The 21,166-nt window shown below is 42.4% G+C and overlaps 1 protein-coding gene across 2 annotated transcripts in view; it reads left to right on the plus strand.

The window, feature by feature from the left end:
- The window catches only part of BCAR3 (BCAR3 adaptor protein, NSP family member), a 173,010-nt gene that overhangs the window by 92,381 nt on the left and 59,463 nt on the right, over positions 1–21,166 (plus strand). For both annotated transcript variants that reach the window (XM_029617983.1, XM_029617984.1), the window contains one exon: positions 184–223. In XM_029617983.1, the coding sequence (XP_029473843.1) occupies positions 184–223 (40 nt within the window). The remainder of the gene's footprint in view (positions 1–183; positions 224–21,166) is intronic.

Consider the following 21,166-nt stretch of genomic DNA (forward strand, 5'->3'; position numbering starts at 1 on the left):
TTCAAAGAGGGAGCGTGTGTGGGCATGTGTGTTTTGTGTTTCCATGCACTGATGAGATTGGTAGAGTCTGCATGCCCAGTGCATATCCAGACTTTATCCCACTGTGCGGGCTGTTTAAAAATTACCCTCCTCATGTTGATAAGAAATGGATAAATGGCCTTGTTCTTTTTTTTTCATTCACAGAGATCAGAGCTTCCTGAGTCCCACTATGGAATATGTTAAGGTAGGATATGACTTTGTAACTCATATATATATATGATCAATAATGAATCTGGAGCTGTTACATTTTCCAACATCCAGGCTTTGATTTTACTTGTAAGTCTACATGTTAAGGATTCATCCGAAGCAGCTGCCTGCTTTGAACATTAGTATTCTGTTCTGAATAAATGGGACCTGTAGGCCCTAGATTCCTAAGTATGACACTCATTTAAGTTGCTAGATAGTATATGTAGAGTATTCATGGTACATGCAGCTTGAGTCCTGTAAAGGCCTGTTAGACTGACTCTGAATTTACTGCCAGTGGTTGTGCCCTCCAATCAACCTGCCTGCAGGGAAAAGTATTTTTAGCCATTGTGCAAGGCCTACATCCATAGATACATAGGGAGAATTATTTTATAACAACCCACACATAGAAAGCAAATGCAGACTTAAGCCTGAATTTTCAAACTGGAATGACGTGTGTAAGTCCCCTTTGAAAATGAGCAGATATGTGCACAGATCTATGCCTGCTTGGGTGGAGATGTACATGTGTATGCATGCGTTTACGCATATACTTTGAAAAAAATTGGAAGCATGCACGTAAATGGTTTCACCACCGCGACTCTGCACCCTGGCAAAATCACTTCCATGTGCACTTTTCATGCACGGCCCCCAGGGCAATTTTCTAAGAGACCATTTAGGTGCCGAAAATCACGTTTTGTGTGTGGAGATGCTTTTGAAAATCAGGCCCATCGTGATTATTTGTTTGCCTGCAGGGCCTTCAGCAGGGAGCGAAGGAAAGAAAAGCCGTTTACCGCCAAATTCTAGCATGCGATGTGACTCAGGAAAGGTTTGTTCCTGCTGTGATGAAGAGATCTGGAGTCTCTCTCCAGTCTGTTTGTCTGAAGTGTTCCTTTAATGCCAGACTAAATTAAGAAACAAAATCAGAGAGATGACCCTGTGTATTATTCGGAGCGCGCCTTTCTTAGCTCATCATATTCTTGAACTTTTCCCTTCCAAATTGTCTTCATTTTCTTGCCAAGAAAATATGAAACTGAACGGAAAATCTTTTCTCCTTACCAAAGATCATTTTAGGGTAAGTTCAGCAGCATGACTAGACATTAAACCAAATCCGTGTTGAACCATCAATCCTTTTGCTCGATGCGTAAGTGAAAAGATTGATTAATGCAACATGGATAATTTAAAACAGTTGTTTTGCTACAGGGTATGGGCATATTAGTTTGGATAAAAATCTACACTAAACCTCCAAACTGTTTGATGCACCTTTAAGAGTGATGTATTAGGTCATGGAGTGCCCTGCCCTGCTGGGTGTTAAAAGGCTGCAGCCACATGGCCTGAGCCTGTCCTTTGTGCCCAGGCTACAGATGAAACCACAGGCGCAGTAAAATGGCCCTTTCAGAATCCGCCTTCATTACCGACGCGGAAAGCAGTTCAGCCGGCTTTGAATCGGGGCTGCTAGGAAGTCATGAAAGAGATTTACAAAAAACAATGGCACGTTGTCCAGTCTTTGGGCTTTCTGCAAGCAGTGTGGGGGCGAATAATGGAGCTATTGCTTGGCTGCAGAGGGTTTTGCCCGAGTCTGCACATCTTTAGAAGAAGCTCCACTCCTCCCTCCCCCCGTGGGACCAGGGAGATCAAACTCTGCCAGCTGGGAATGCTTTTCGGCTGACCAAGATACCTTAGCATTAGACGTTATATTATCTGACTACAGAAAACAGATGAGCAATAAAGAACAGCAGAACAGTTCAAACACAACCACTAGATACTTTATAGATGCTCTAATGTTCATGAGAGTATGGGAAACAGAAGGAAAGAGAAACAAAGTGAAGATGTAGTTGGCCCTGCAGTGTGTCGTAAATGAAAATATACATGCATTTGATGTGGCCGGGTATTTTGTTCTAGCTTTTTATTCTGGGATGGCAGGATTGCACAATGGTTGATGAGAAAAAGCCTGTAGTGAGGAGCAAAGATCACATTCACAAATGGTATCCTTCACCGTGCTCACCAGCGTCATTCTCACTGTTATCTATGTTACAGTTTCATAAAGTTTTTGGAAACCTACACCAAGACTGAGCTTGCATATATCCCTGAAAGAAGGTCAGCATTAAAAAAAACCCCGCATTTCCAGCTCCATGAAGTGTCGCCATGATGCTTACTTGTTGCTAGGAAGTAGGTTTTTTCATTGAGGTTTCTAAATGGCAAGCTCCTGGCAGACTTTTCTGGTAAGATCACGAGCTGGGCTCTTCCGATGAGCTCTTGGACTCCTCTGCAAGAACATAAATTAAAGCAGCTGAAAACCTGGTGGCAAGCCAGCAAAATACACTTTAAAGCTGAGAGGGCTGCAAAGGTGAACAAGGAACAAAACTACCGTGAAGGAAAAGGGAAAATACCCAGGAAATGCACGAGGGTTGGCAGGGAGCAGATGCGCAGGCATTTTGTACTTTGGAGGGTGGCGCAGGTAGAGTAGAGGGATACGCATAATTTCACCATGTATACTTACATTTGTTAAACCTGCAGCTTTTAATCACAGGCATAGGAGCCAATTCTTCAAAACAATCGAGGGGTGCTAAACTCAACACAAATTCCCCTTTCCCGGCCATAATGAAGGAATTGGCTCAATACTGGAGCAGGGTGGGGTGGGCAGTGCTCAGGCACTACTCATCCACAGAGACTTCACCTTTGATCATAAGTCTCCAGATTGAAAATCTTTTGCATAAATTACCTGGAAATGTAAATAATGAGGGAGGTGATCAAATCTGCCAATGACCCAAAATTATTCAAAGTTGTTAAATCACAAGAGGATTGTGAGAAATTTGCAAGAAGACCTTGCAAAACTGGGAGACTCTACATGCAAACGGCAAATGAAATTTAATGTGGACAAGTGCAAAGTGATGCACTTGGAGAAGAGTAACCCAAACTGTAGCTACATAATGCTATATGGTTATATGGTTATGTTCAGTTAACCCCTAAGTTTGATGTAAACCAGCCTGATATAAAGCTTGTCATGAAGTTCGGTATAGAAAAATGTTAAATAAAATAAATAAATAATGCAAGGCTCCACATTAGGAGTCACCACTCAGGAAAAGGATCTAGGTGTCATTGTTGAAAATACATTGAAATCCTCTGCTCAGTGTGCAGCAGCAGCCAAGAAAGCAAATGGAATGCTAGGGATTATTAGGAAAGGAATGGAGAATAAAACAGAGAATATCATAATGCCTCTGATTTGCTCCATGGTGCGACCTCATCTTGAATATTGTGTGCAGTTCTGGTCACCACATCTCAAAAAAGATAAAGCAGAAATAGAAAAGGCACAGAGAAGGACAAACTAAATGATAAAGGGGATGGAACAATTCCCCAATGAAGAAAGGCTGAAGAGGTTAGGAGACTCAACTTGGAGAAGACTGAGAGGAGATATGATAGAAGTCTATAAAGCAATGAGTGGAAATGGAATGAATAAATGTGAATCAGTTGTTTGCTGTTTAAAAAAGTACAAAGATTAGGGGGACACACAATTAAGTTACTAAGTTGTATATTTAAAACGAATAAGAGAAAAACATTTTTTTACTGGACGAATAATTAAGCTCTGGAATTTGTTGCCACAGGATGTGGTGAAAGCTGTTAGTGTAGCTGCTTTTAAAAAAAGGTTTGGACAGGTTCCTGGAAGAAAAGTCCATAAACCATTATTAAGGTGATGTTGCAGAAATCTACTTCTTATCCCTAGGATAAGCAGCATGGAATCTATTTTGCCCTTTGGGATCCTGCCAGATATTTGTGACTTGGATTGGCCACTGTTAGAAACAGGATACTGGGCTTGATGGACCTTTGGTCTGACCCAATCTTATGTTCTTAAAGTTTTTTAGGTTGCATACATGTGGTTAAAATCAACCACAATTATCAAATATTTAAAATATGCAAAAAGATACCAGTTTACAGTCTGAAAGTAGAAGAGGGATTTCACCCAGTAGAGATCCTCAAAAAGGTACAAGTCAAGAGGTCAAATTTATAGATGATCTAGCCCAAGTCCACTAGATAAAAATCTGCAGAGCAGCCTCAGAGGGTCTGAAGAACCAATGAAGACCTGTGAATGGTCTGACCCGACATGGCCCATATTTCAATTGCTCGTCTACAGTAGGGGAGAGATGTCCTTCTATAGAAAAATCATGCAAACATTTAGTGGCCTGAACATCCTATACCAACTCAAATGTAATATACAACACAGGATTATTCAAAAGTCATGATGACTAAGCATTGTCGAGCTCTTACTCCACATCATCAGGAGGTGGACTTCTTTAATGTTCACTTCTATTTAGAATCAACTACTGATTATTCCTCCTAAATACAACAACTCATTCACAAAATAATGAATTGGAAGTTCTTATAGATGTAAGATGTTCAAGGCTGTAATTCAGTTAAATGCCAATTATTCCGCATCCCATGCTCTGATGATAGCTAGCAATTTTAAGCATATTATTACAAACATGAAAAAGCATTTTAACATAGACCAACAGAGAAAAGCACATAAGCACATAAGCCGAATCTGTATTTATACTTCAAAAAACTATCCAATGGAGGAGATTTCCACAGATATATTCCTGATTATGAAAATGAAGGAAAGGTCATTGCTTCCATTATAGATATAGAAAAATAGAAGCGTGTCACTATGGATCTGCAACAATACAGCAGAAAGCCTCGCCATTCCATTTGATAGTCAAAAGATCCATTACTGCTGAAGAAGGGTAAACTGTCTACTCCTGCCACCTCCCCTCCAGTCCAAGCAAGCCTAGTCCATCACAAAAAGTGTAAGATCTTCAAAGATGTGGCCTAGTGACAAACCAGATCCACCAAGGGAGCTGTGAAGACAGCTCTGATGGGTCTTAACCATTCTTTGAGTTTTTCCCATATATATATTATGTATGCAATGATTTGTCCTTGTCAGCTAACATATGAAGATTCACAGTTTGTCATATATCATAAGTGTTAGCTTTTGCCTGAAAGTGGATGTTGAAAACTTTTTATTTGCTCACTGAGTGGATGAACTGAACAATAGCCACTGTTGATGTGGCCATGAGGTTCTTGATGTGTGGAATGGTCCGAAGGCACAGGATACCATCTTTCTTTGATATTCTGACCATATGAAAAGGCAATGAATCTCAAGCAGTGTTTTCTAATGCTTGTAGTGCTATGTGAGAAAGTGGGGATCTCTCAGAGTGCAAGTCAGATGGTGATCCAGCATCTGTCACGTTTGCAAATGACACCCATTTATATGTAGTGTGCAGGGGCGGCTCAAGGCAATCTGCAGCCTGAGGTGAAGGATGAAATGGTGTCGCCCCCCCCTCAAATTCCCGGTGCAGGTGAAATCACCAAGGGCAAGGGAAGGCAATGGAGGGTGAAGTGACTTGCCCAGGGTCACAAGGAATGGCAATAGGATTTGAATCTTGGCTTCCCTTGTTTGTAGCTCACTGCTCTAAACATTCAGTTTTTGGGCCTGTTATTTTTTTGTTCAGTCTTCAGCATCCGCAATAGGGGGCACCGGAGAAGTGTTTAATGGGGTGGGGTGACCAAAGGCCGCCCCAGCTCCTGGGACTGAAATAGGATTCCTCCATTCCCTGCCTCCCACCCTTCTCCAGGATCTGCCCCCTGGGGGTGGGAGAGGTTGATGAATGGTGGGAGTCTGTGTGTGTGTGTGTGACACTCTCTCTCTTAGGGCTGATACAAGGGTATTAGATGCCCTAGACAAACCTTACAGCCTTTCATTCCCCCTTCCCTCGCCTCCCTACATAATTAAAACTTGTGTATTCTTTTCCATTTTTTAATTTATTAGCTTCCCCAACCTAAAAAAGGCAGACTGCATATGGAAAATAGACATTCAAAGTACAATCTTCTGAAGTAAAAATATCACTTACAACACATATTATATTGGCATACACTGCAAAAATCACATGTTCAAAATAGTTTAATAGACTTAATAAAATATCTTTCTTATAGTAATCAAGGCGGTTTACTAGATCCCATATGGTATTAGACTTATGGTAAAGTGCACTGGGAGTGGACTTGGCCCACAGAAAGCCAGGAATAAACTGAACTACATCCCACTATAGTAAGCCTTCCAATTCATAACTGCCAGCACTCGACCGATGAAAAATCCATACTGCAAATATTACATCAGGCCCTAAACACCAATACACCTCCTATTAGGAAAACAGATTAAAGCCAGGTGTTGTAAATCTGTTATGTTTGAGGCATTGTGGACCCTTTGTCACAATGGAGATGACTCCGCCCACAGGGAGGAGCCCCATGGGGAACCACTGCGATTGGCTGACATAGTTAACAGACACAGTATGGATAGAGTCTTTATTGTACTGCTGTAGATAGATGGTGAAAGCAGGAAGGTAAGGCACTGATCCACGAGGTGCCGGTACGTTCAACAGGCTCAGTAGTGTAGTCTCACCCAGATGTTCATGATAGGCAGGAGCCCACAGTGCGGGTAATGCCGCAGCTGGTGGGTGGAGTTGGAGCGCTGGATCGTAGAGGTACTCACAGAGTGAAGGCGTCTTCCTGGTGGTAGAATGGTGGTGTAATCAGATCAGGTGGGACCGAAGGTCCATGGTGCAGGATATAAATGTAGATAGGTCCTCGAGGAGCAGTACCCAATGGTCCAATATCCTGAAATGAGAATAGAGAGGAGTGGTAGTCTTAGTTAGTGAGGAACCCTGAAGGGAAGTTGGAAGCGAGAGACCCCGAGGAGCAGGTGTCTAGAGCTTCTTACTGGAGCGAGGCCCTTAGAGTGAAAGCGGCATCTAAGCGTACAGCTTAGAGCAGTCAGAGTAGCGAAGCGAAGTCTTTGCTAACTCAAGGTGGTAGCGGAGGCGGAGGCTAGATATACCTAGGAGCTCTAGGAGACCACGGGAGGTGAGCATGGCGGCATGGGCCACGCTTATGCTGGTCTGGAAACACCGAGGCACTCGGCACCCGGCACCGGAGGCAGCCATCTTGCCCAAAGAGAGCGACTGACGGACGCAATAAAATCCCTACACAGAAACTACATGCTAGCAGAATACCTAAAGCCTCAGACTCACAAGCAGAACACAGATACTCTCACCAAATACAGACTAAAGAGATCATAAAATATAATTTGAAACGTGCAGACAAAAACTGACCTGGAAATCACAAGAAGGCAAACTCTGTAAGCAATGCAAACACAATCAAGAAACATAAAACATTAAACATACAAAAAAGAGAATGTCACATCTGCGGATAAATTCAGCTAATTAAAAACATGTATAAAATGTTTAAAATATTACGAAACAATAAAATATTTCAAAACAGCAGATACATCACATCCAATAATTAAAATTAACAAGGATAAAAAAACCCCTCCCACTCTCCATAGATTATTGTAGATTGAAGGAGGATGCATAAACGTTAACCTCTCTCACACACATATACAGGTATTCTCTCATACACACACACCTCAAAACCCTCTCATACACACACACATCACCGTCACCACCCTCTCATACACACACACCCCCCCCCCCCCACCAATCTCTCATAAATTCACCACCCCCACCACCCTCTTACACAAACCACCCCCTCCATCCTCTCATACACACATTCACACACCACCCTCTCATATACATACACACACCCACTACCCTCTCATATACATACCATCCCCACTACCCTCTCATACATGCACACACACCACCTCCACCACCCTCTTATACACACGCACACACACCACCTACACCCACCCTCTTATACACACATACATACACCACCTACACCACCCTCTTATACACACACCATCTCCACCACCCTCTCATACACACACCACCCCACCACCCTCTCATACACACACCACCTCCACCACCCTCTTATACACACCCACAAAGATCACACACACATACACCACCCCCACCACCCTCTCACACACACACATCCCACCCCCACCACTCTCTCTCACACACACACATCCCACCCCACCACCCTCACACACACACACACAACCCACCCCACTGTCTCATAAACACACACACACATCACACACACCATCCTCTCATACACACACACCACCCCCACCACCCCTCACACACACACACACATGCACACCACCCTATCACCTCTCATAATCACACATACACACACCACGCTCTCATACCTACACACACCATCCCCACCACTCTCTCATACACATTCCGCCCCCACTACCCTCTCATACACGCACACACACGCACACACACACACACACACACAGACCCCACCTCGATCCCGGGACTCTGGGCTGCAGCCACCGCACTGCTCTGCTCTCTCTCTCTGCCATTTTGCACTCTTTCACCTGTGCTGGCACTGCCACATGACCTTTCTTAGCAGGGTTTCTCCATGCCATGCAATCATGTCACAATGCTGTGCCACCGCTGGATGCCGAGACCTATCTTTTGCTGGCAGGGAGTGGAAACCATGCCAGCAAATCCAAATGCTGCACCACCGTGGGATGTAGGGGGGGGGGGGGGTGGAGTTGCAGCTGAGAGATAAGGCCATTAATGTTGGAAAACTGATTGCAGCCGACATCCAGAAGAAACTGAGCTCCTAAATTTAGACCCCTAAATTTGGTGCCTATTTTCATCCAAACTTAGGGGCCTAAGTTTTCAGCTGAAAAGTCATGTAAATTTAGAAGTCTAAAAATAGTGAGGTCCACATTCAAAAGCATTTAGCTGGATCACTCAAAAGTCATCCGGCTAAATGAAGATTTGGGAACTTGTTCAGCTAAATTCTAGCTAACTCTGGTCATCCCGTAGACTTGTCCTAAAGGTAGCCGGAGAAGCGTATTCAACTAACTTTGAGATATCTGGCTAACTTAGTCCATGTATACAGCTAAGTTTATCTGGCTAACTAGCCAAGCCACACAGTGGCTAAATATGGACCTCTAGGCTGCTAAATGTAGGTCTGTTATTTCTTTGTCCAGATTTAGGCTCCTGTTAGGTGTCTAGTACTGAAAATCAGTGCTAAACTCTTAAGTTTTTTGCCCCATCCTAACTCCACCCCTATAGCCACCCACTTTTTAGGACCCTAAATTTAAAGGCCTAGCAGTACTAGGAGCTGAAACTTAGGGACTGAGCCTTAGTAAATTTTCAGAAGGGTCAATTGAGGACCCTAAACCCTTTAAGAATTTGCCCATTTGTGGTTAATTTAGTTTAAAACCATTTGAGAGGTGTCTGAGGAAAAAGAAGTGAATAATCTTTTGTGGTGAATTTATTGAGTGCAGCATTAGTTATTAGAGAAGATAAAACTTTTTAACAAAGACAGGAATGTCGCCATGGGCAATAGTTCTCAGAAGTTTGGACTATTAGGACAAAGAGCTTGCACAGGAAGCCCTCTTGGTTCGAGGGTCTTCCAGATAGTAATTATGAGTACTCAGTAGATCGTCAAGCTGCAGAAACATTTCAGCATGGTAAGGAAGCAACTAAAGGAGAGTGGAATCTATTTGTCAACCCTACATGCTGCACAATTAAAATTGCCATGTTGCCATGGGGGGAGAGGGAGCGAGAACCTATATTTTATATATATATATATATATATATATATATAATATTTTATTTTACCTCAGTTTTTTACAGATTATTTTATATTTTATAATTTTATATTTTATTGATTTATTAACTGTATTTATGATTATGAATTTTGTATTCTATTTTATGTTTCTTTATCTTGTTTTATGATTACATTTCATTTTATGTTTAGATATATTTTATTGGATGTTATTTATTTTTGAAACGTTGTAAACCATTGTGACGGCTAGTCAAAACGACGGTATATAAAAATCTAATAAATAAATAAATATAGATAGATACTTGACCGAGGCTCTTCCCATTTTGTCGAAAATGGGAATAGAAATCTAGAAAGAGAAAGAGCTACAATTATAGAGACATGTGAAGTCTGGACTAAAGGAAGAGAAAAGGGAGAGGTGGCAGAAGTTAGTGTAGCTCACAGACTGGGACATTTTAGAGGAAAAACGAAATATTAAGGAGTAGTGGAAACTGTCCTAAATCATAATCCCAGAAAAGTATCAAAGGAAACTGTTCTAGATAAAACAGAAGTGGGTGCTTCAGCAATGGCACATCCTAGAACTTGAGCAAGAATGGCATCAAGAATGGACCTGTGGAGACAGCCTGTGCACAGCCATGTGGATGGTCAGAGAGCCCAGTGTCTGTTTCTTGGGCTGACCAGGACTGGAGATACTTAAGAGGAGAGAGTTTTTGTTGCCCAGCAGCAGCATCTCATGGCCAAGGTCAGCATGCAGGCATATTGGTTTTGATCTATGGTCTATGGCCAAGCACAATCGCTGTGCTTGGCCATGGACATAACTAACTATTAGGACCTTGAACTAACTATTAGGGAGACGCATCAAGCTGCGGTAGTGCTCTAACATGTCTTATACCGTGTATATCATGCAATATACTTGATATTTTGCATCTCCCTGCCCAGGTTCCCTCCACTACTATAATGACCTTTTTTTGCATGTGATTTACATGCATAAATAATGCAAATGTATGCAAATTAGATCATGCATAGGCAACCCTATGCAAATATTTTATTGCGGCCAACTGAGAAGGTGGTCAGCCCCGTTAAAATAGCTACACCTCTTGGAAAAACGGTAAATGTGAGTCAGGAGGCCTGGGACATTAAGGAGGGTCCTGAGGCTCCTGCCTCACATTTAAAGCAGTAGTAAACAAAACCAAAAAAAAAATGCAGCAAAGAGGGGAGGTTGATTGGGGTCAGGACTGATCCCCTGCTCAACCCTGGTATTACGATTTGTGGACCCTTGGGCTGGCCAGCGGATGATGAGGAAGTGCTAAGGAGAAGTCCGCCGAAGATGTAATGGCTGGGAGGTGGAACGGAGCCAGGAGACCAAGCGGGGCTTCACCACTGGAAGCTCGAGGTCCCCCTGGGAGGAGCCCTTAGGGACCAGAGTCGCTTGGACTTAGGAGTGGTCTCCCGGAGAGGAAGTCCAAAGAGGAATCCGGAAGTCAAAGTAGAGGCAGAGAAGTAGAATGTAAGGATGGTCTGAGAGTCGGAGCTGGAAGCAGACAGGAAAACCAAGGACGTACCGGAGTCAGGAATCAGGAAGACAAGCTGAGAGGATCAGGAACAAGGCTGGATCAGGAACAGCAAGTAGACGACTCCTGGGAGTGAACCTCGTTGCAAGTCAATGATCTGAAGCAGCAGCTGGGTTTAAATACCCTGCTGGTGTCTGACATCATCCAGGGGGCCGGCCAAAGTTTCCAAGAGACACAGATTTAAAGGGCCAAGGTCCCTTTAAATCTGTGTCTCTTGCGTGCGTGCGCGCCTAAGGGGCGGGGCAAGCGAGAGGAGCTCGGCGGCATCTCCCTCATGGGGACGCCGCCGCGGAGAAGGCCTGCCAAGGCCCGGGGACGTCAGGGAACGCCGCAGCCTGCCGAGAGGCCTGGAGACGGTAAGGGCCCGCGACCGGATTCGCAACACCTGGGCCACCACTTGAGGGAGCCCCAACTCCCCAGAAAGTGTAAAAATGAAAAAAAGAGCCTAAGCAGTGATGCTCCCCCTCCAAAATTCACAAAATAACCAAGTCCTGGCCCTGGAGCCCCCCCCCCCCCCCCACAAGTTCACAAAATAACCAAGTCCCAGCCCGCCAATCCTCACCCCCGCCCCCCCCCCCCCCCACCAGTCCATGCAAAAGAAATCTATGGCAGGCCTTGCCCTCCCTTCCCACACCCACCCCCTCCCCAAAAGATTAAACTGAAAAACAGGGTCCTGGGCCCTGCCACCCCCTCTTCAGCTTCCCAGTTCTGGCACTAGGATTTCAGCCCTTCATTTCCCAGCTGTTGCCAGTTCACATCCCTGACAAAACTATGAAAGTTTATGACCATGAGGAGAGTTTTGAATCTAAAAGCTTATCCAAGAGAGTTGAGAGCATTTTCAGTATCTGAAATAATTGATCTTTTGTCCCTAGATTAAGATTGGAAATAAGAAATAATGTCGCACTTTATAGAAGTAATAGTGCAACACACATAGTAAAAACATCTAAAAATAAAATAAGATGTCTAGATTTAAATCAGTTCTTTATAACTCACAATTCAATCCATAGTTTGAAAGAGAATTATTGAAGAGATGGTAACAAAGAAATTGTAATGAGTTGGCACTAGACTAAGAAATATTGATAGCCTTTGGCAGATCATTCTAGGGATCAGTCTAGATCTATGACAGCTCATAGAAACATGATGGGAGAAAAAGACCATATGGCTCATCTAGCCTGCCCATCCATCCAATGTATGTAGCCCTTACAATTCCATCGCTCCCTCAGAGATTCCCTGTATTTATCCCTTATTTTCTTGAATTCAGACACTATTTTTGTCTCCACCACCTCCACTGGGAGGCCATTCTATACATCTACTACTCTCTCTGTAAAAAAATATTTCCTAAGATTACTCCTGAGCCCACCCCCTTTCATCTTCACCTTGTGATTACTAGAGCTGCCATTAGACGCTGTCCCATGGTAGCGCACGGCGGCAGTCAGCTAGCGCGCGGAGTTTACTTCTGCTCCAGAGGAGCAGTAAGTATAAAAACAAAAAAATTGGGGATAGCTAGGGTAGGTTTAAGGGTCGGGGAGGAGAGGGGAAGAGGGAGGAAGGATAGGGTTAAGGTTAGGGAAGTTCCCTCCCAGTTTGCTCCTTTATTGGAGTGGACTGGGAGGGAACTGGGCAAAGGCCCGATTGCGGCACATGTGCACATGGGAATCATATTTTATAACATGCACATGCTAACACGCGCATGTCATAAAATACCTGCGTCTGTGTGCTTGTGTCGGGAACCGTGCGCACATGGACGCGCGTGCGTGCCTTTTAAAATCAACCCCTAAGTGTAGGAAATGGAGCACTGGTGGAGCAGAGACTTGCTAACCGATCTGCAGTGTCTGGCACCCTTTGCAGAAACGTATTCCTGACCGTTGCACAATGCAGTTAACCAACGTGCCCAAATGATGAAAAAGCATGCATAGGGGTAAAACCTAGCTCTAACAGGAAGCAGACCATGCAGATCATCAGTTACCAATTACTGGGTTAATTTTGTAACATTTTACAGAAGTCAGCTGGCAGATTTGCACACAAGTTACAGTAATTTTCAAAGTGGGCTTACATGCAGAAATCTGCTTTGAAAATTGTTCCGGTGAAACTACATGCACATCTGCTATCTGATGCACGCAGTTTTGCTGACTGAACTTATTCGCGTATTTTTAAAATCAAAAAGTACGTGTGTAAGTCCCAGCCCCACCGAGACTCCACACCCTGGAACATCTCTTCCTTATATGTATAACAGCATTCTCATACAGTGCTTGCACGTCTAAGTTTGCACGCATAGCAGTCGCGCAGTTTTCTGAGGGGCCATTTCCGTGAGTGAAGCACTATTTTACTTGCAGAAATTCTTTTCAACATTACCCTTCCTGTGAAACAAATTTAGCATAAGATTGACAGCATTATATTGATTGACAGCATTATATTAGGGAACAGAATGATTCATATAATAATATAATAATGTTCAATTACTTAATTCTGTCCTATCTTCCGACATCCATGTTTTTACTCTCCCTGTTTTAATGTAACTTCTCTTTTCCACTTATACGTTAATTGATTTTTCCCCTTGTTCTAATGTAAACCGGTACGATAAGACCTGGTCTTGAGTGTCGGTATAGTAAAAGAAGTTAAATAAATAAATAAATAAAATAACCCTGAACAAATTTAAAACATTTTATCAGCTTGACTGTTTGCCAGAAATTCCTACTATGAAATGAATGAGATTTTCTGTTCACAAGGGACATTTGAATTGTAGCCTACAATTCTAAATCTGGCTCCATAGAACATTTCCTGTCTCATAAGTTTGCCAAACACAGAAAGTAGTTATCAAATAAAACTAGCTTCATGATAAATGATTAATATATGTCTGTTCTTTGTTCAGATTTCATTTCGCATTAGAACCTCAGTACAGTCTTCTGAGATAAAATATTACTTACCACAACATGCATATTATATTTACATGCACTCCTGTGATGCCAATCAGAAAACCGGCAAAAAAGATACCTGTCCCCATATGATAGGGGTGGCCAACTTTGGTCCTCAAGCACCACAAATAGGGCAGGTTTTGTGGATATTTACAATGAATATGCATGAGATAGATTTGCATTCAGTGGAGGCAGTGCGTGCAAATCTATTTCACGCATATTCATTATGGATATTCTGAAAACCTGGCCTGTTTGTGGCTCTTGAGGACTGGAGTTGGCCACCCCTGCCATATGTTATTAGATCTATTGTGATGTGTTTGATGAAGGCATGGCCCTTAGAAAGCCACGAGTAAACTAAATTACAATTACAATATAGTAAATCTCTCAGATCAAAGCAGCACTAACTGCCAGCATTCAGACAGTACTAATAACCCTACCTATGAAAAGGCAAAACTGCAAAAATTACACCAGGCCCTAAAACACTAATACACCTCCTATTAGGAAAATAAAACAAGCCAAGCTGCTACAGATCCCTACACAAAAACTGCATGCTAGCAGAAAAATTCACGTCAATCACACATGCACAGGCAGACCCTCAACAAAAACAGAATAAAGAGACCATAAAGTGTAAATAGAAATGTGCAGACAAAAACCGAACTGGAAGTTGCAGCAAACCAGATTTTGTATGTAGTGCAAAAATGGAAGACCAAAAACATCAGCATTCCTCATAAAACATCAAAGATGAAAGCTTTTCCTGAACTAAACTGAACTTATTACATTATCAACCAGTCGCCCAGACTTTGCCTTAATCATGGTAATTAACATCCCTACCTCATAAGGGCAATTCATCAATGCTATAAGCACATTGACTGGCATATATATTCTGTTAATTTAAACCCCTGCATTCTTTTCTCAGATCCAAGTTATTTTATTCCCTTGTTTTATTGTAACTGCATTCCTTAGCCTTCTCTTGATCTATGTTTTTTACTACTATTATTATTATTATTATTTATTACTAAATGTTATTTTTTGATTTTGTTCCTATCCACTTGTTAATTGTGAACCGACATGATGCGATATTTATCGCGAATGCCGGTATAGAAAAACTTAAAATAAATAAATAAATAAGAAATATGAAACAATCATAATAGCAAAACCATATTAATAAAAATAAGAAATATTTCAAAATAGCTGATGAATAGAATAACATCCAATAATTGAAAACTCATAACAATTTTTATTTGTTTGCCAAACACCAATAAAATATTTCAAAATAGAAAACATATCAAATAACATTCAATAATTAAAACTAATAAGAATAAAAAATACGCTGCTCTCTTGAAATTGTTGTGGATTAGCAAGGAGAGAGGAGGGATTGCTGCAGACAAACTTTCTTCTCTTCACATAAGAACTGCCATACTGAGTAAGACTGAGGGTCCTTCAAGCCCGGCATCCTGTTTCTAACAGTGGCCAATCCAGGTTACAAGTACCTGGCAGCACCTCATATAGTAGATACAGCAGATGCTATGTTGTTTACACACAAGAATAAGCAGTGGCTTTCCTCAAGTCTACCTGGTTAATGGTTTATGGTCTTTTTATTTCAGGAACTTATTCCAAACCTTTTTTAAACCCAGCTATGTTAACTGCCTTTACACATCCTCCAGCAATGAATGCGAGAGCTTAATAGTGTGTTGAGTGAAAAAGTATTTTCTTTGATTTGCTTTAATTGTGCTATCGTAACTTCAGGGAGTGTTCCCTAGTCTTTTTGAAGTCCATATTCACTATCCAGATAGCAAAGTTAGCCAGATAAACTGTTGATTATAGCCAGCTATCTTAAATTTAGCTGGCTAACTTTAGCCAGTTAACTTTAGGACACGTCTTTGGCCAGACCAGACTTAGCTGGATAAGTTATATGGCCAACTCTAAATATCGGAGTTAGCCATCTAACCTATCTGGCTAACTCATCCCCACCTAGTTATTCTGCCAGAACACCCCTAATTTATAGAGCTAAATTCTACCGGATAACTTATTAGCCAGATAAGTGCCCAAATCTTCATTGAGCCAAATAACTTCTGAGTAGCCTGGCTAAAGGCTTTTGAATTTGGGCTTCCATATTTTTTCATAGAGTAAGCAACTGATTCGCAATTACCTGTTCCATTCCACTCATTATTTTATAGCCTTGAAGCCACTTTCACACCCTAATGATTTTAGAACAATTTTACAGTCATTCATTTTTATAGGAACTGACCACTGCTACTCTCTCCTGTTAGGCTTACCCAAATCTACTATCTGACCTTTACAGATTCTCCAGAACTCTGCTGCTAGAATATTAACAGGTTGCAAAAAAAAAAAAAAGGAACACATCACCCCCATATTAAAATCGCTACACTGGCTTCCTGTCGAAAAACGTATTGATTATAAGCCACTTTGTATTTTGCACAAAGCAGTCTATGGCAATTGAGTAGAATGGTTAAGTGCAGTGGTCCGGCTTCATACACCTCAGCGGTCATCCAACAAAGGTCTATTATCAATACCGTCAGTCTCTACAGCATGACTCACTACAGCTAGAGAGAGCCATTTCGTTAGCAGGACCCAGATTATGGAATTCTCTTCCAGTGGACCTGAGGTTACAGAGCGATCTAAAGTTTTATAGAAAACATCTCAAAACTTGGCTTTTCGAGCAAGCATATAAGGATGGCATTGGCTAATTCATTTCCACCTACATTGTATAATTTAGAATGTTTTTATTTTGATTATTTTAGACCACCTTTTATTTAATAATAGTTTTAGCCACTTAGTCAAGTATTTAGAAATTCTAATTTTATCCTAGTAGTTATTTATAGTTTTTACGATTACTGAAGGCTTGTATTTAATTAATTCTCAACATTTTATTAACGATTATTATATTAGAAATGTTTTATCTTGTTGTTTTTTATGTACATTTTAATTAACCTTTTAGATTTAATCTTGTTTTGTTGAGTTCATGGACCCTTGGGCCGGCTAGAGTGAGAGATGTAACTACTCTAATTCTTTATTTTCTGACTGCCACTGCGACCCTCTCTCTCTTCTAGCCTGCTCCCCTGCCCCCCTCCCTGTTCATTGTAATTTTCCATTCTTTATAGTTGCTTGTAAACCGGCGTGATGTTCCTAAGAATGTCGGTATATAAAAGTTTATAAATAAATAAATAAAATAAAATACTGTAGGAAGGCCTGCAATGATGCTCATAACACGGAGGTGGATCAAGACCAGGATACCTGACAGGGCCTTCACCTATACCAGGCCTTGTTCCCCGCAGGTTGAGCCCTTAGGTACTGAGAGGGCTGGCAGGACTTAGGAGATCTCTTGGAGACGAGAGAAGTAGTGAGCAGTCCAAGTCGTGACAGGCGGAAGACAGGAAGAGTCAATGACAGTCCAGAGGTTCAAGGCAGGCGGCAGACAAGAAGGAAGTTGGGAGATGAAGCTGAGGTCAAACAGAGGAATCAAGCCAAGGATCGGATACAGGATCAGGAGCAGGAACAAGGCACGGAGCAGGAACAAGGCACAGAGCAGGAACAGCAATTGAACCTTCAGGAGAGGCAACCTGTTAAGGCAGCTCTCCACAGCAGCTACCAGGTCTAAATACTCCCTCCTTTATGAGATCATCCTCTTGTTGCATCACTGCCCCGTAAAGGGGCGGAGTTTCCCCGCGCGTGTCAAGGAGGAGCCCTTGCTGAGGGAAGCAGGACAGTGTCGGCGGCCATGCGGCAGGCTCTGGGAGGCCTGCCGCAGTGCGGAGCATGAAGAGGAGCGTCGGAGCCAGTAGGGGGGGGGTCCCATCGGGGTCTGCCGCCACGGGTGTGGTTCGTGAGCGCTGTGCCCACGAACTATAACAGTACACCCCCCCTCTTAGCCCCCTCCGAGAAGGGCCAGGCTTGCCAGGGTGTGTCTGGTGAAAGTGCTGGAGCAATGCCTTGTCAAGAATGTTGGAGGATGGTTCCCATGAGTTCTCTTCAGCACCAAAGCCTTCCCACGCAATCAGATATTCCCAGCATCTATGGTGCCGGCGGACATCAAGAATTTCCCGAACCTGATAAGCAGAGTCATCATCAGACACCACGGCAGACAGTTCAGATGGGGCTGCATGGAAGGGAGAGAGTGCTAACGGTTTTAAAAGGGATACATGGAAGGAATTATGTATCCGGAGGCTTGTGGGAACAGCAATTGAACCTTCAGGAGAGGCAACCTGTTGCTAAGGCAGCTCTCCACAGCAGCTACCAGGTCTAAATACTCCCTCCTTTATGAGATCATCCTCTGTCGCGTCACTGCCCCTTAAAGGGGCGGAGTTTCCCACGCGTGTCGAGGAGGAGCCCTTGCTGAGGGAAGTAGGACAGTGTCGGCGGCCATACAGCAGGCTCTGGGAGGCCTGCCGCGGTGCGGAGCATGAAGAGGAGCATCAGAGTCGGTAGGGGGGTCCCATCGGGGTCTGCCGCCACGGGCATGTTTATTATTTTACAGTTCACTAATTTCCTTGCTTTTTTGTTTTTGTTTGTAGACCTTGTTCCAAACATCGGTATATAAAAGTTTTATAAATAAATACATAAATAGATCTATTTCATATCCCCTCAGCTGTCTCTTCTCCAAGCTGAAGACCCTTTACTTCTATAGTCTTTCCTCATAGGGGAGCCGTTCCATCCTCTCTCTCATTTTGGTTGCCCTTCTCTTTACCTTTTCTAGTTTGGCTATATCTTTGAGATGTGGCAAACAGAATTTTACACAGTACTCAAGGTGTAGTCACACCATGGAGTGATAAAGAGGCATTATGACATTCTCCATTTTATTCTCCATACCTTTCCTAATAATTCTCTTTCTCATATATACACTCACACTTACTCTCCCACTCACTCACATCCTCCCTCACTCATACCCTCATGCATGCTGTTACTCTCACACACCCTCCCTCCACTCATACTTGATGTCTTTCATTCACACACATTCTTTCGCTCTCCATCACCGTTCATCATAGAACATCAAACAATAAAATCAAGAAATATAAATCATCATAATAGTAAAAATCATACTAATAAATATTTTAAAACAGCTGACAAATGGAACATCCAATAATTTAAAACAGATAAATATTTTTTTAATTTCCTAAACACCAATAAAATATACAATATACATCAAATAACATCCCCAATAATGAAAACAAATAAGGATTAAAAAATCCTTCACCCTCCACGCCTGGGAATGTTTGATTTCCAGTCACGATGAGATTGTGAATTAGAGGTGGCGAGACACACAAACTTTCCCCTTCTCTCTCTCATGTACATACACATGTTCATTCCCTCAAAGCTATACCTGCTCACACACTCCCTCTCTCTCACTCACACATATGCACAGCTTTTCTTCTCTCACACATGCCCTCACTGTGGGCCTCTTCCCTATGGTTACTGACGTGATGGGCTTCCCTAGCAGCCCCACCAGTCTCTTTCCTCTTTTCTTCGGCTGTCAGCAGGATGAGCTCTGCCCACAGCCCACAAGACCTCTCCCCTCTCTTCTTGAGCCACTGATGGAATGGGCCAGAGGACGGATACTCAAACTGACAATTTTGCTGCCCCCAAGAGTTGATGCTGTAGGCAACTGCCTCGTTCACCTAATAGAAGCACCATACTTGAAAAGGAAACCGATGTACAGAGTATTACAGTAGACCAGATGAGACACCAGTACAAAGTGAACTACCATCTTAAATGATTTGAGATCTAACAAGGATTGTATTCGATGGACCAATGGTAGCTTACAAAATGCCGTGTACACTACCTGAGCCACATGTACTTCTAAATCCAAGTTCGAGTCCAGCAGAACTCCCAAAGATTTCACCATATCTATAGGCAAGGCAGGTTGAGCCAGTTCTGGTTTTACCCCATTGCATGCAGGGCCTTAGAATTCTGATTTCCTTAAGGAGGAAAACAGGACTGGAATAATCTGTCCAGAAAAAAAAATGGAGCAAGTTGCTCATCCTAACCTTTTAACATGAGTTGTCATCAGACACCACCTTTGTAACCACTCATTGTTTCTTTGTTGAGTTATAACTATGAATGTTATTTTGTGATGGTGCTTGCTGTCTGCTGAATAAATTTAATTCCATTTGTAAACATTTAAAATGTATTTCTTCCTGTTATCAAGATTCAGGTAAGTGAATGAATGAAAAGAAATTTAGACAAACTGGGGACAAATTCCCTGAAGGTTTAACCCTGATACCTATTCCAGGGTTGTGAGTAGACAGGAGGGGCTAAACAACTTTATAAACTGTTGTGATCCTTATATGGAAAGATGGTATATAAAATGTTTAAATAAATAAAATAAATACATTATTATGCACATCGCATGGGAAGCTGCTGTAGTGCCCATTTCCTCTATCACTCAGCACACGGGCAGTAAAGTGACAAGTATTAATTCACATAGGAACAAGAAATGCTACGTGCCATTGTGTGTCCTATCAAAATTAACTTGAGTTAAGGGGTCACTATTGCACTTTTAGCCACATTAAATCATCTTATACTATATCAGCAACCTTGTGGCAAAACATCACAGCAAACCTGGGGTCATATGGCTGCCATATGGAATTTTCTGTGACACAGTGCATGACTAATTCATACTGAGTCATATCAAGTCAACATGAAAACCCTGACACTGGTTTCCATTGCATACAGAATTAATGTTTAAAGACCATATTTTGTGTGTCAATACATGACTTTTTATCAACTACAATTGAATTTGGGTTCATATTTCTGTAACTCAATGCCTAAATGTACATGATGGTAGGTGTGGTAGTTCCCCCTTGTGATTTACATTCAGCTTGTACAAGACAGAGTTTCTGGCTTTTGGAGGAAACCAACTAGGCCCATCGCTGAGCCACTAGAGAGTCTAGGCTGCCCAGG

This window comes from Rhinatrema bivittatum, chromosome 10 (assembly GCF_901001135.1).
Source record: "Rhinatrema bivittatum chromosome 10, aRhiBiv1.1, whole genome shotgun sequence".
Classification (NCBI taxonomy): Eukaryota; Metazoa; Chordata; class Amphibia; order Gymnophiona; family Rhinatrematidae; genus Rhinatrema; species Rhinatrema bivittatum.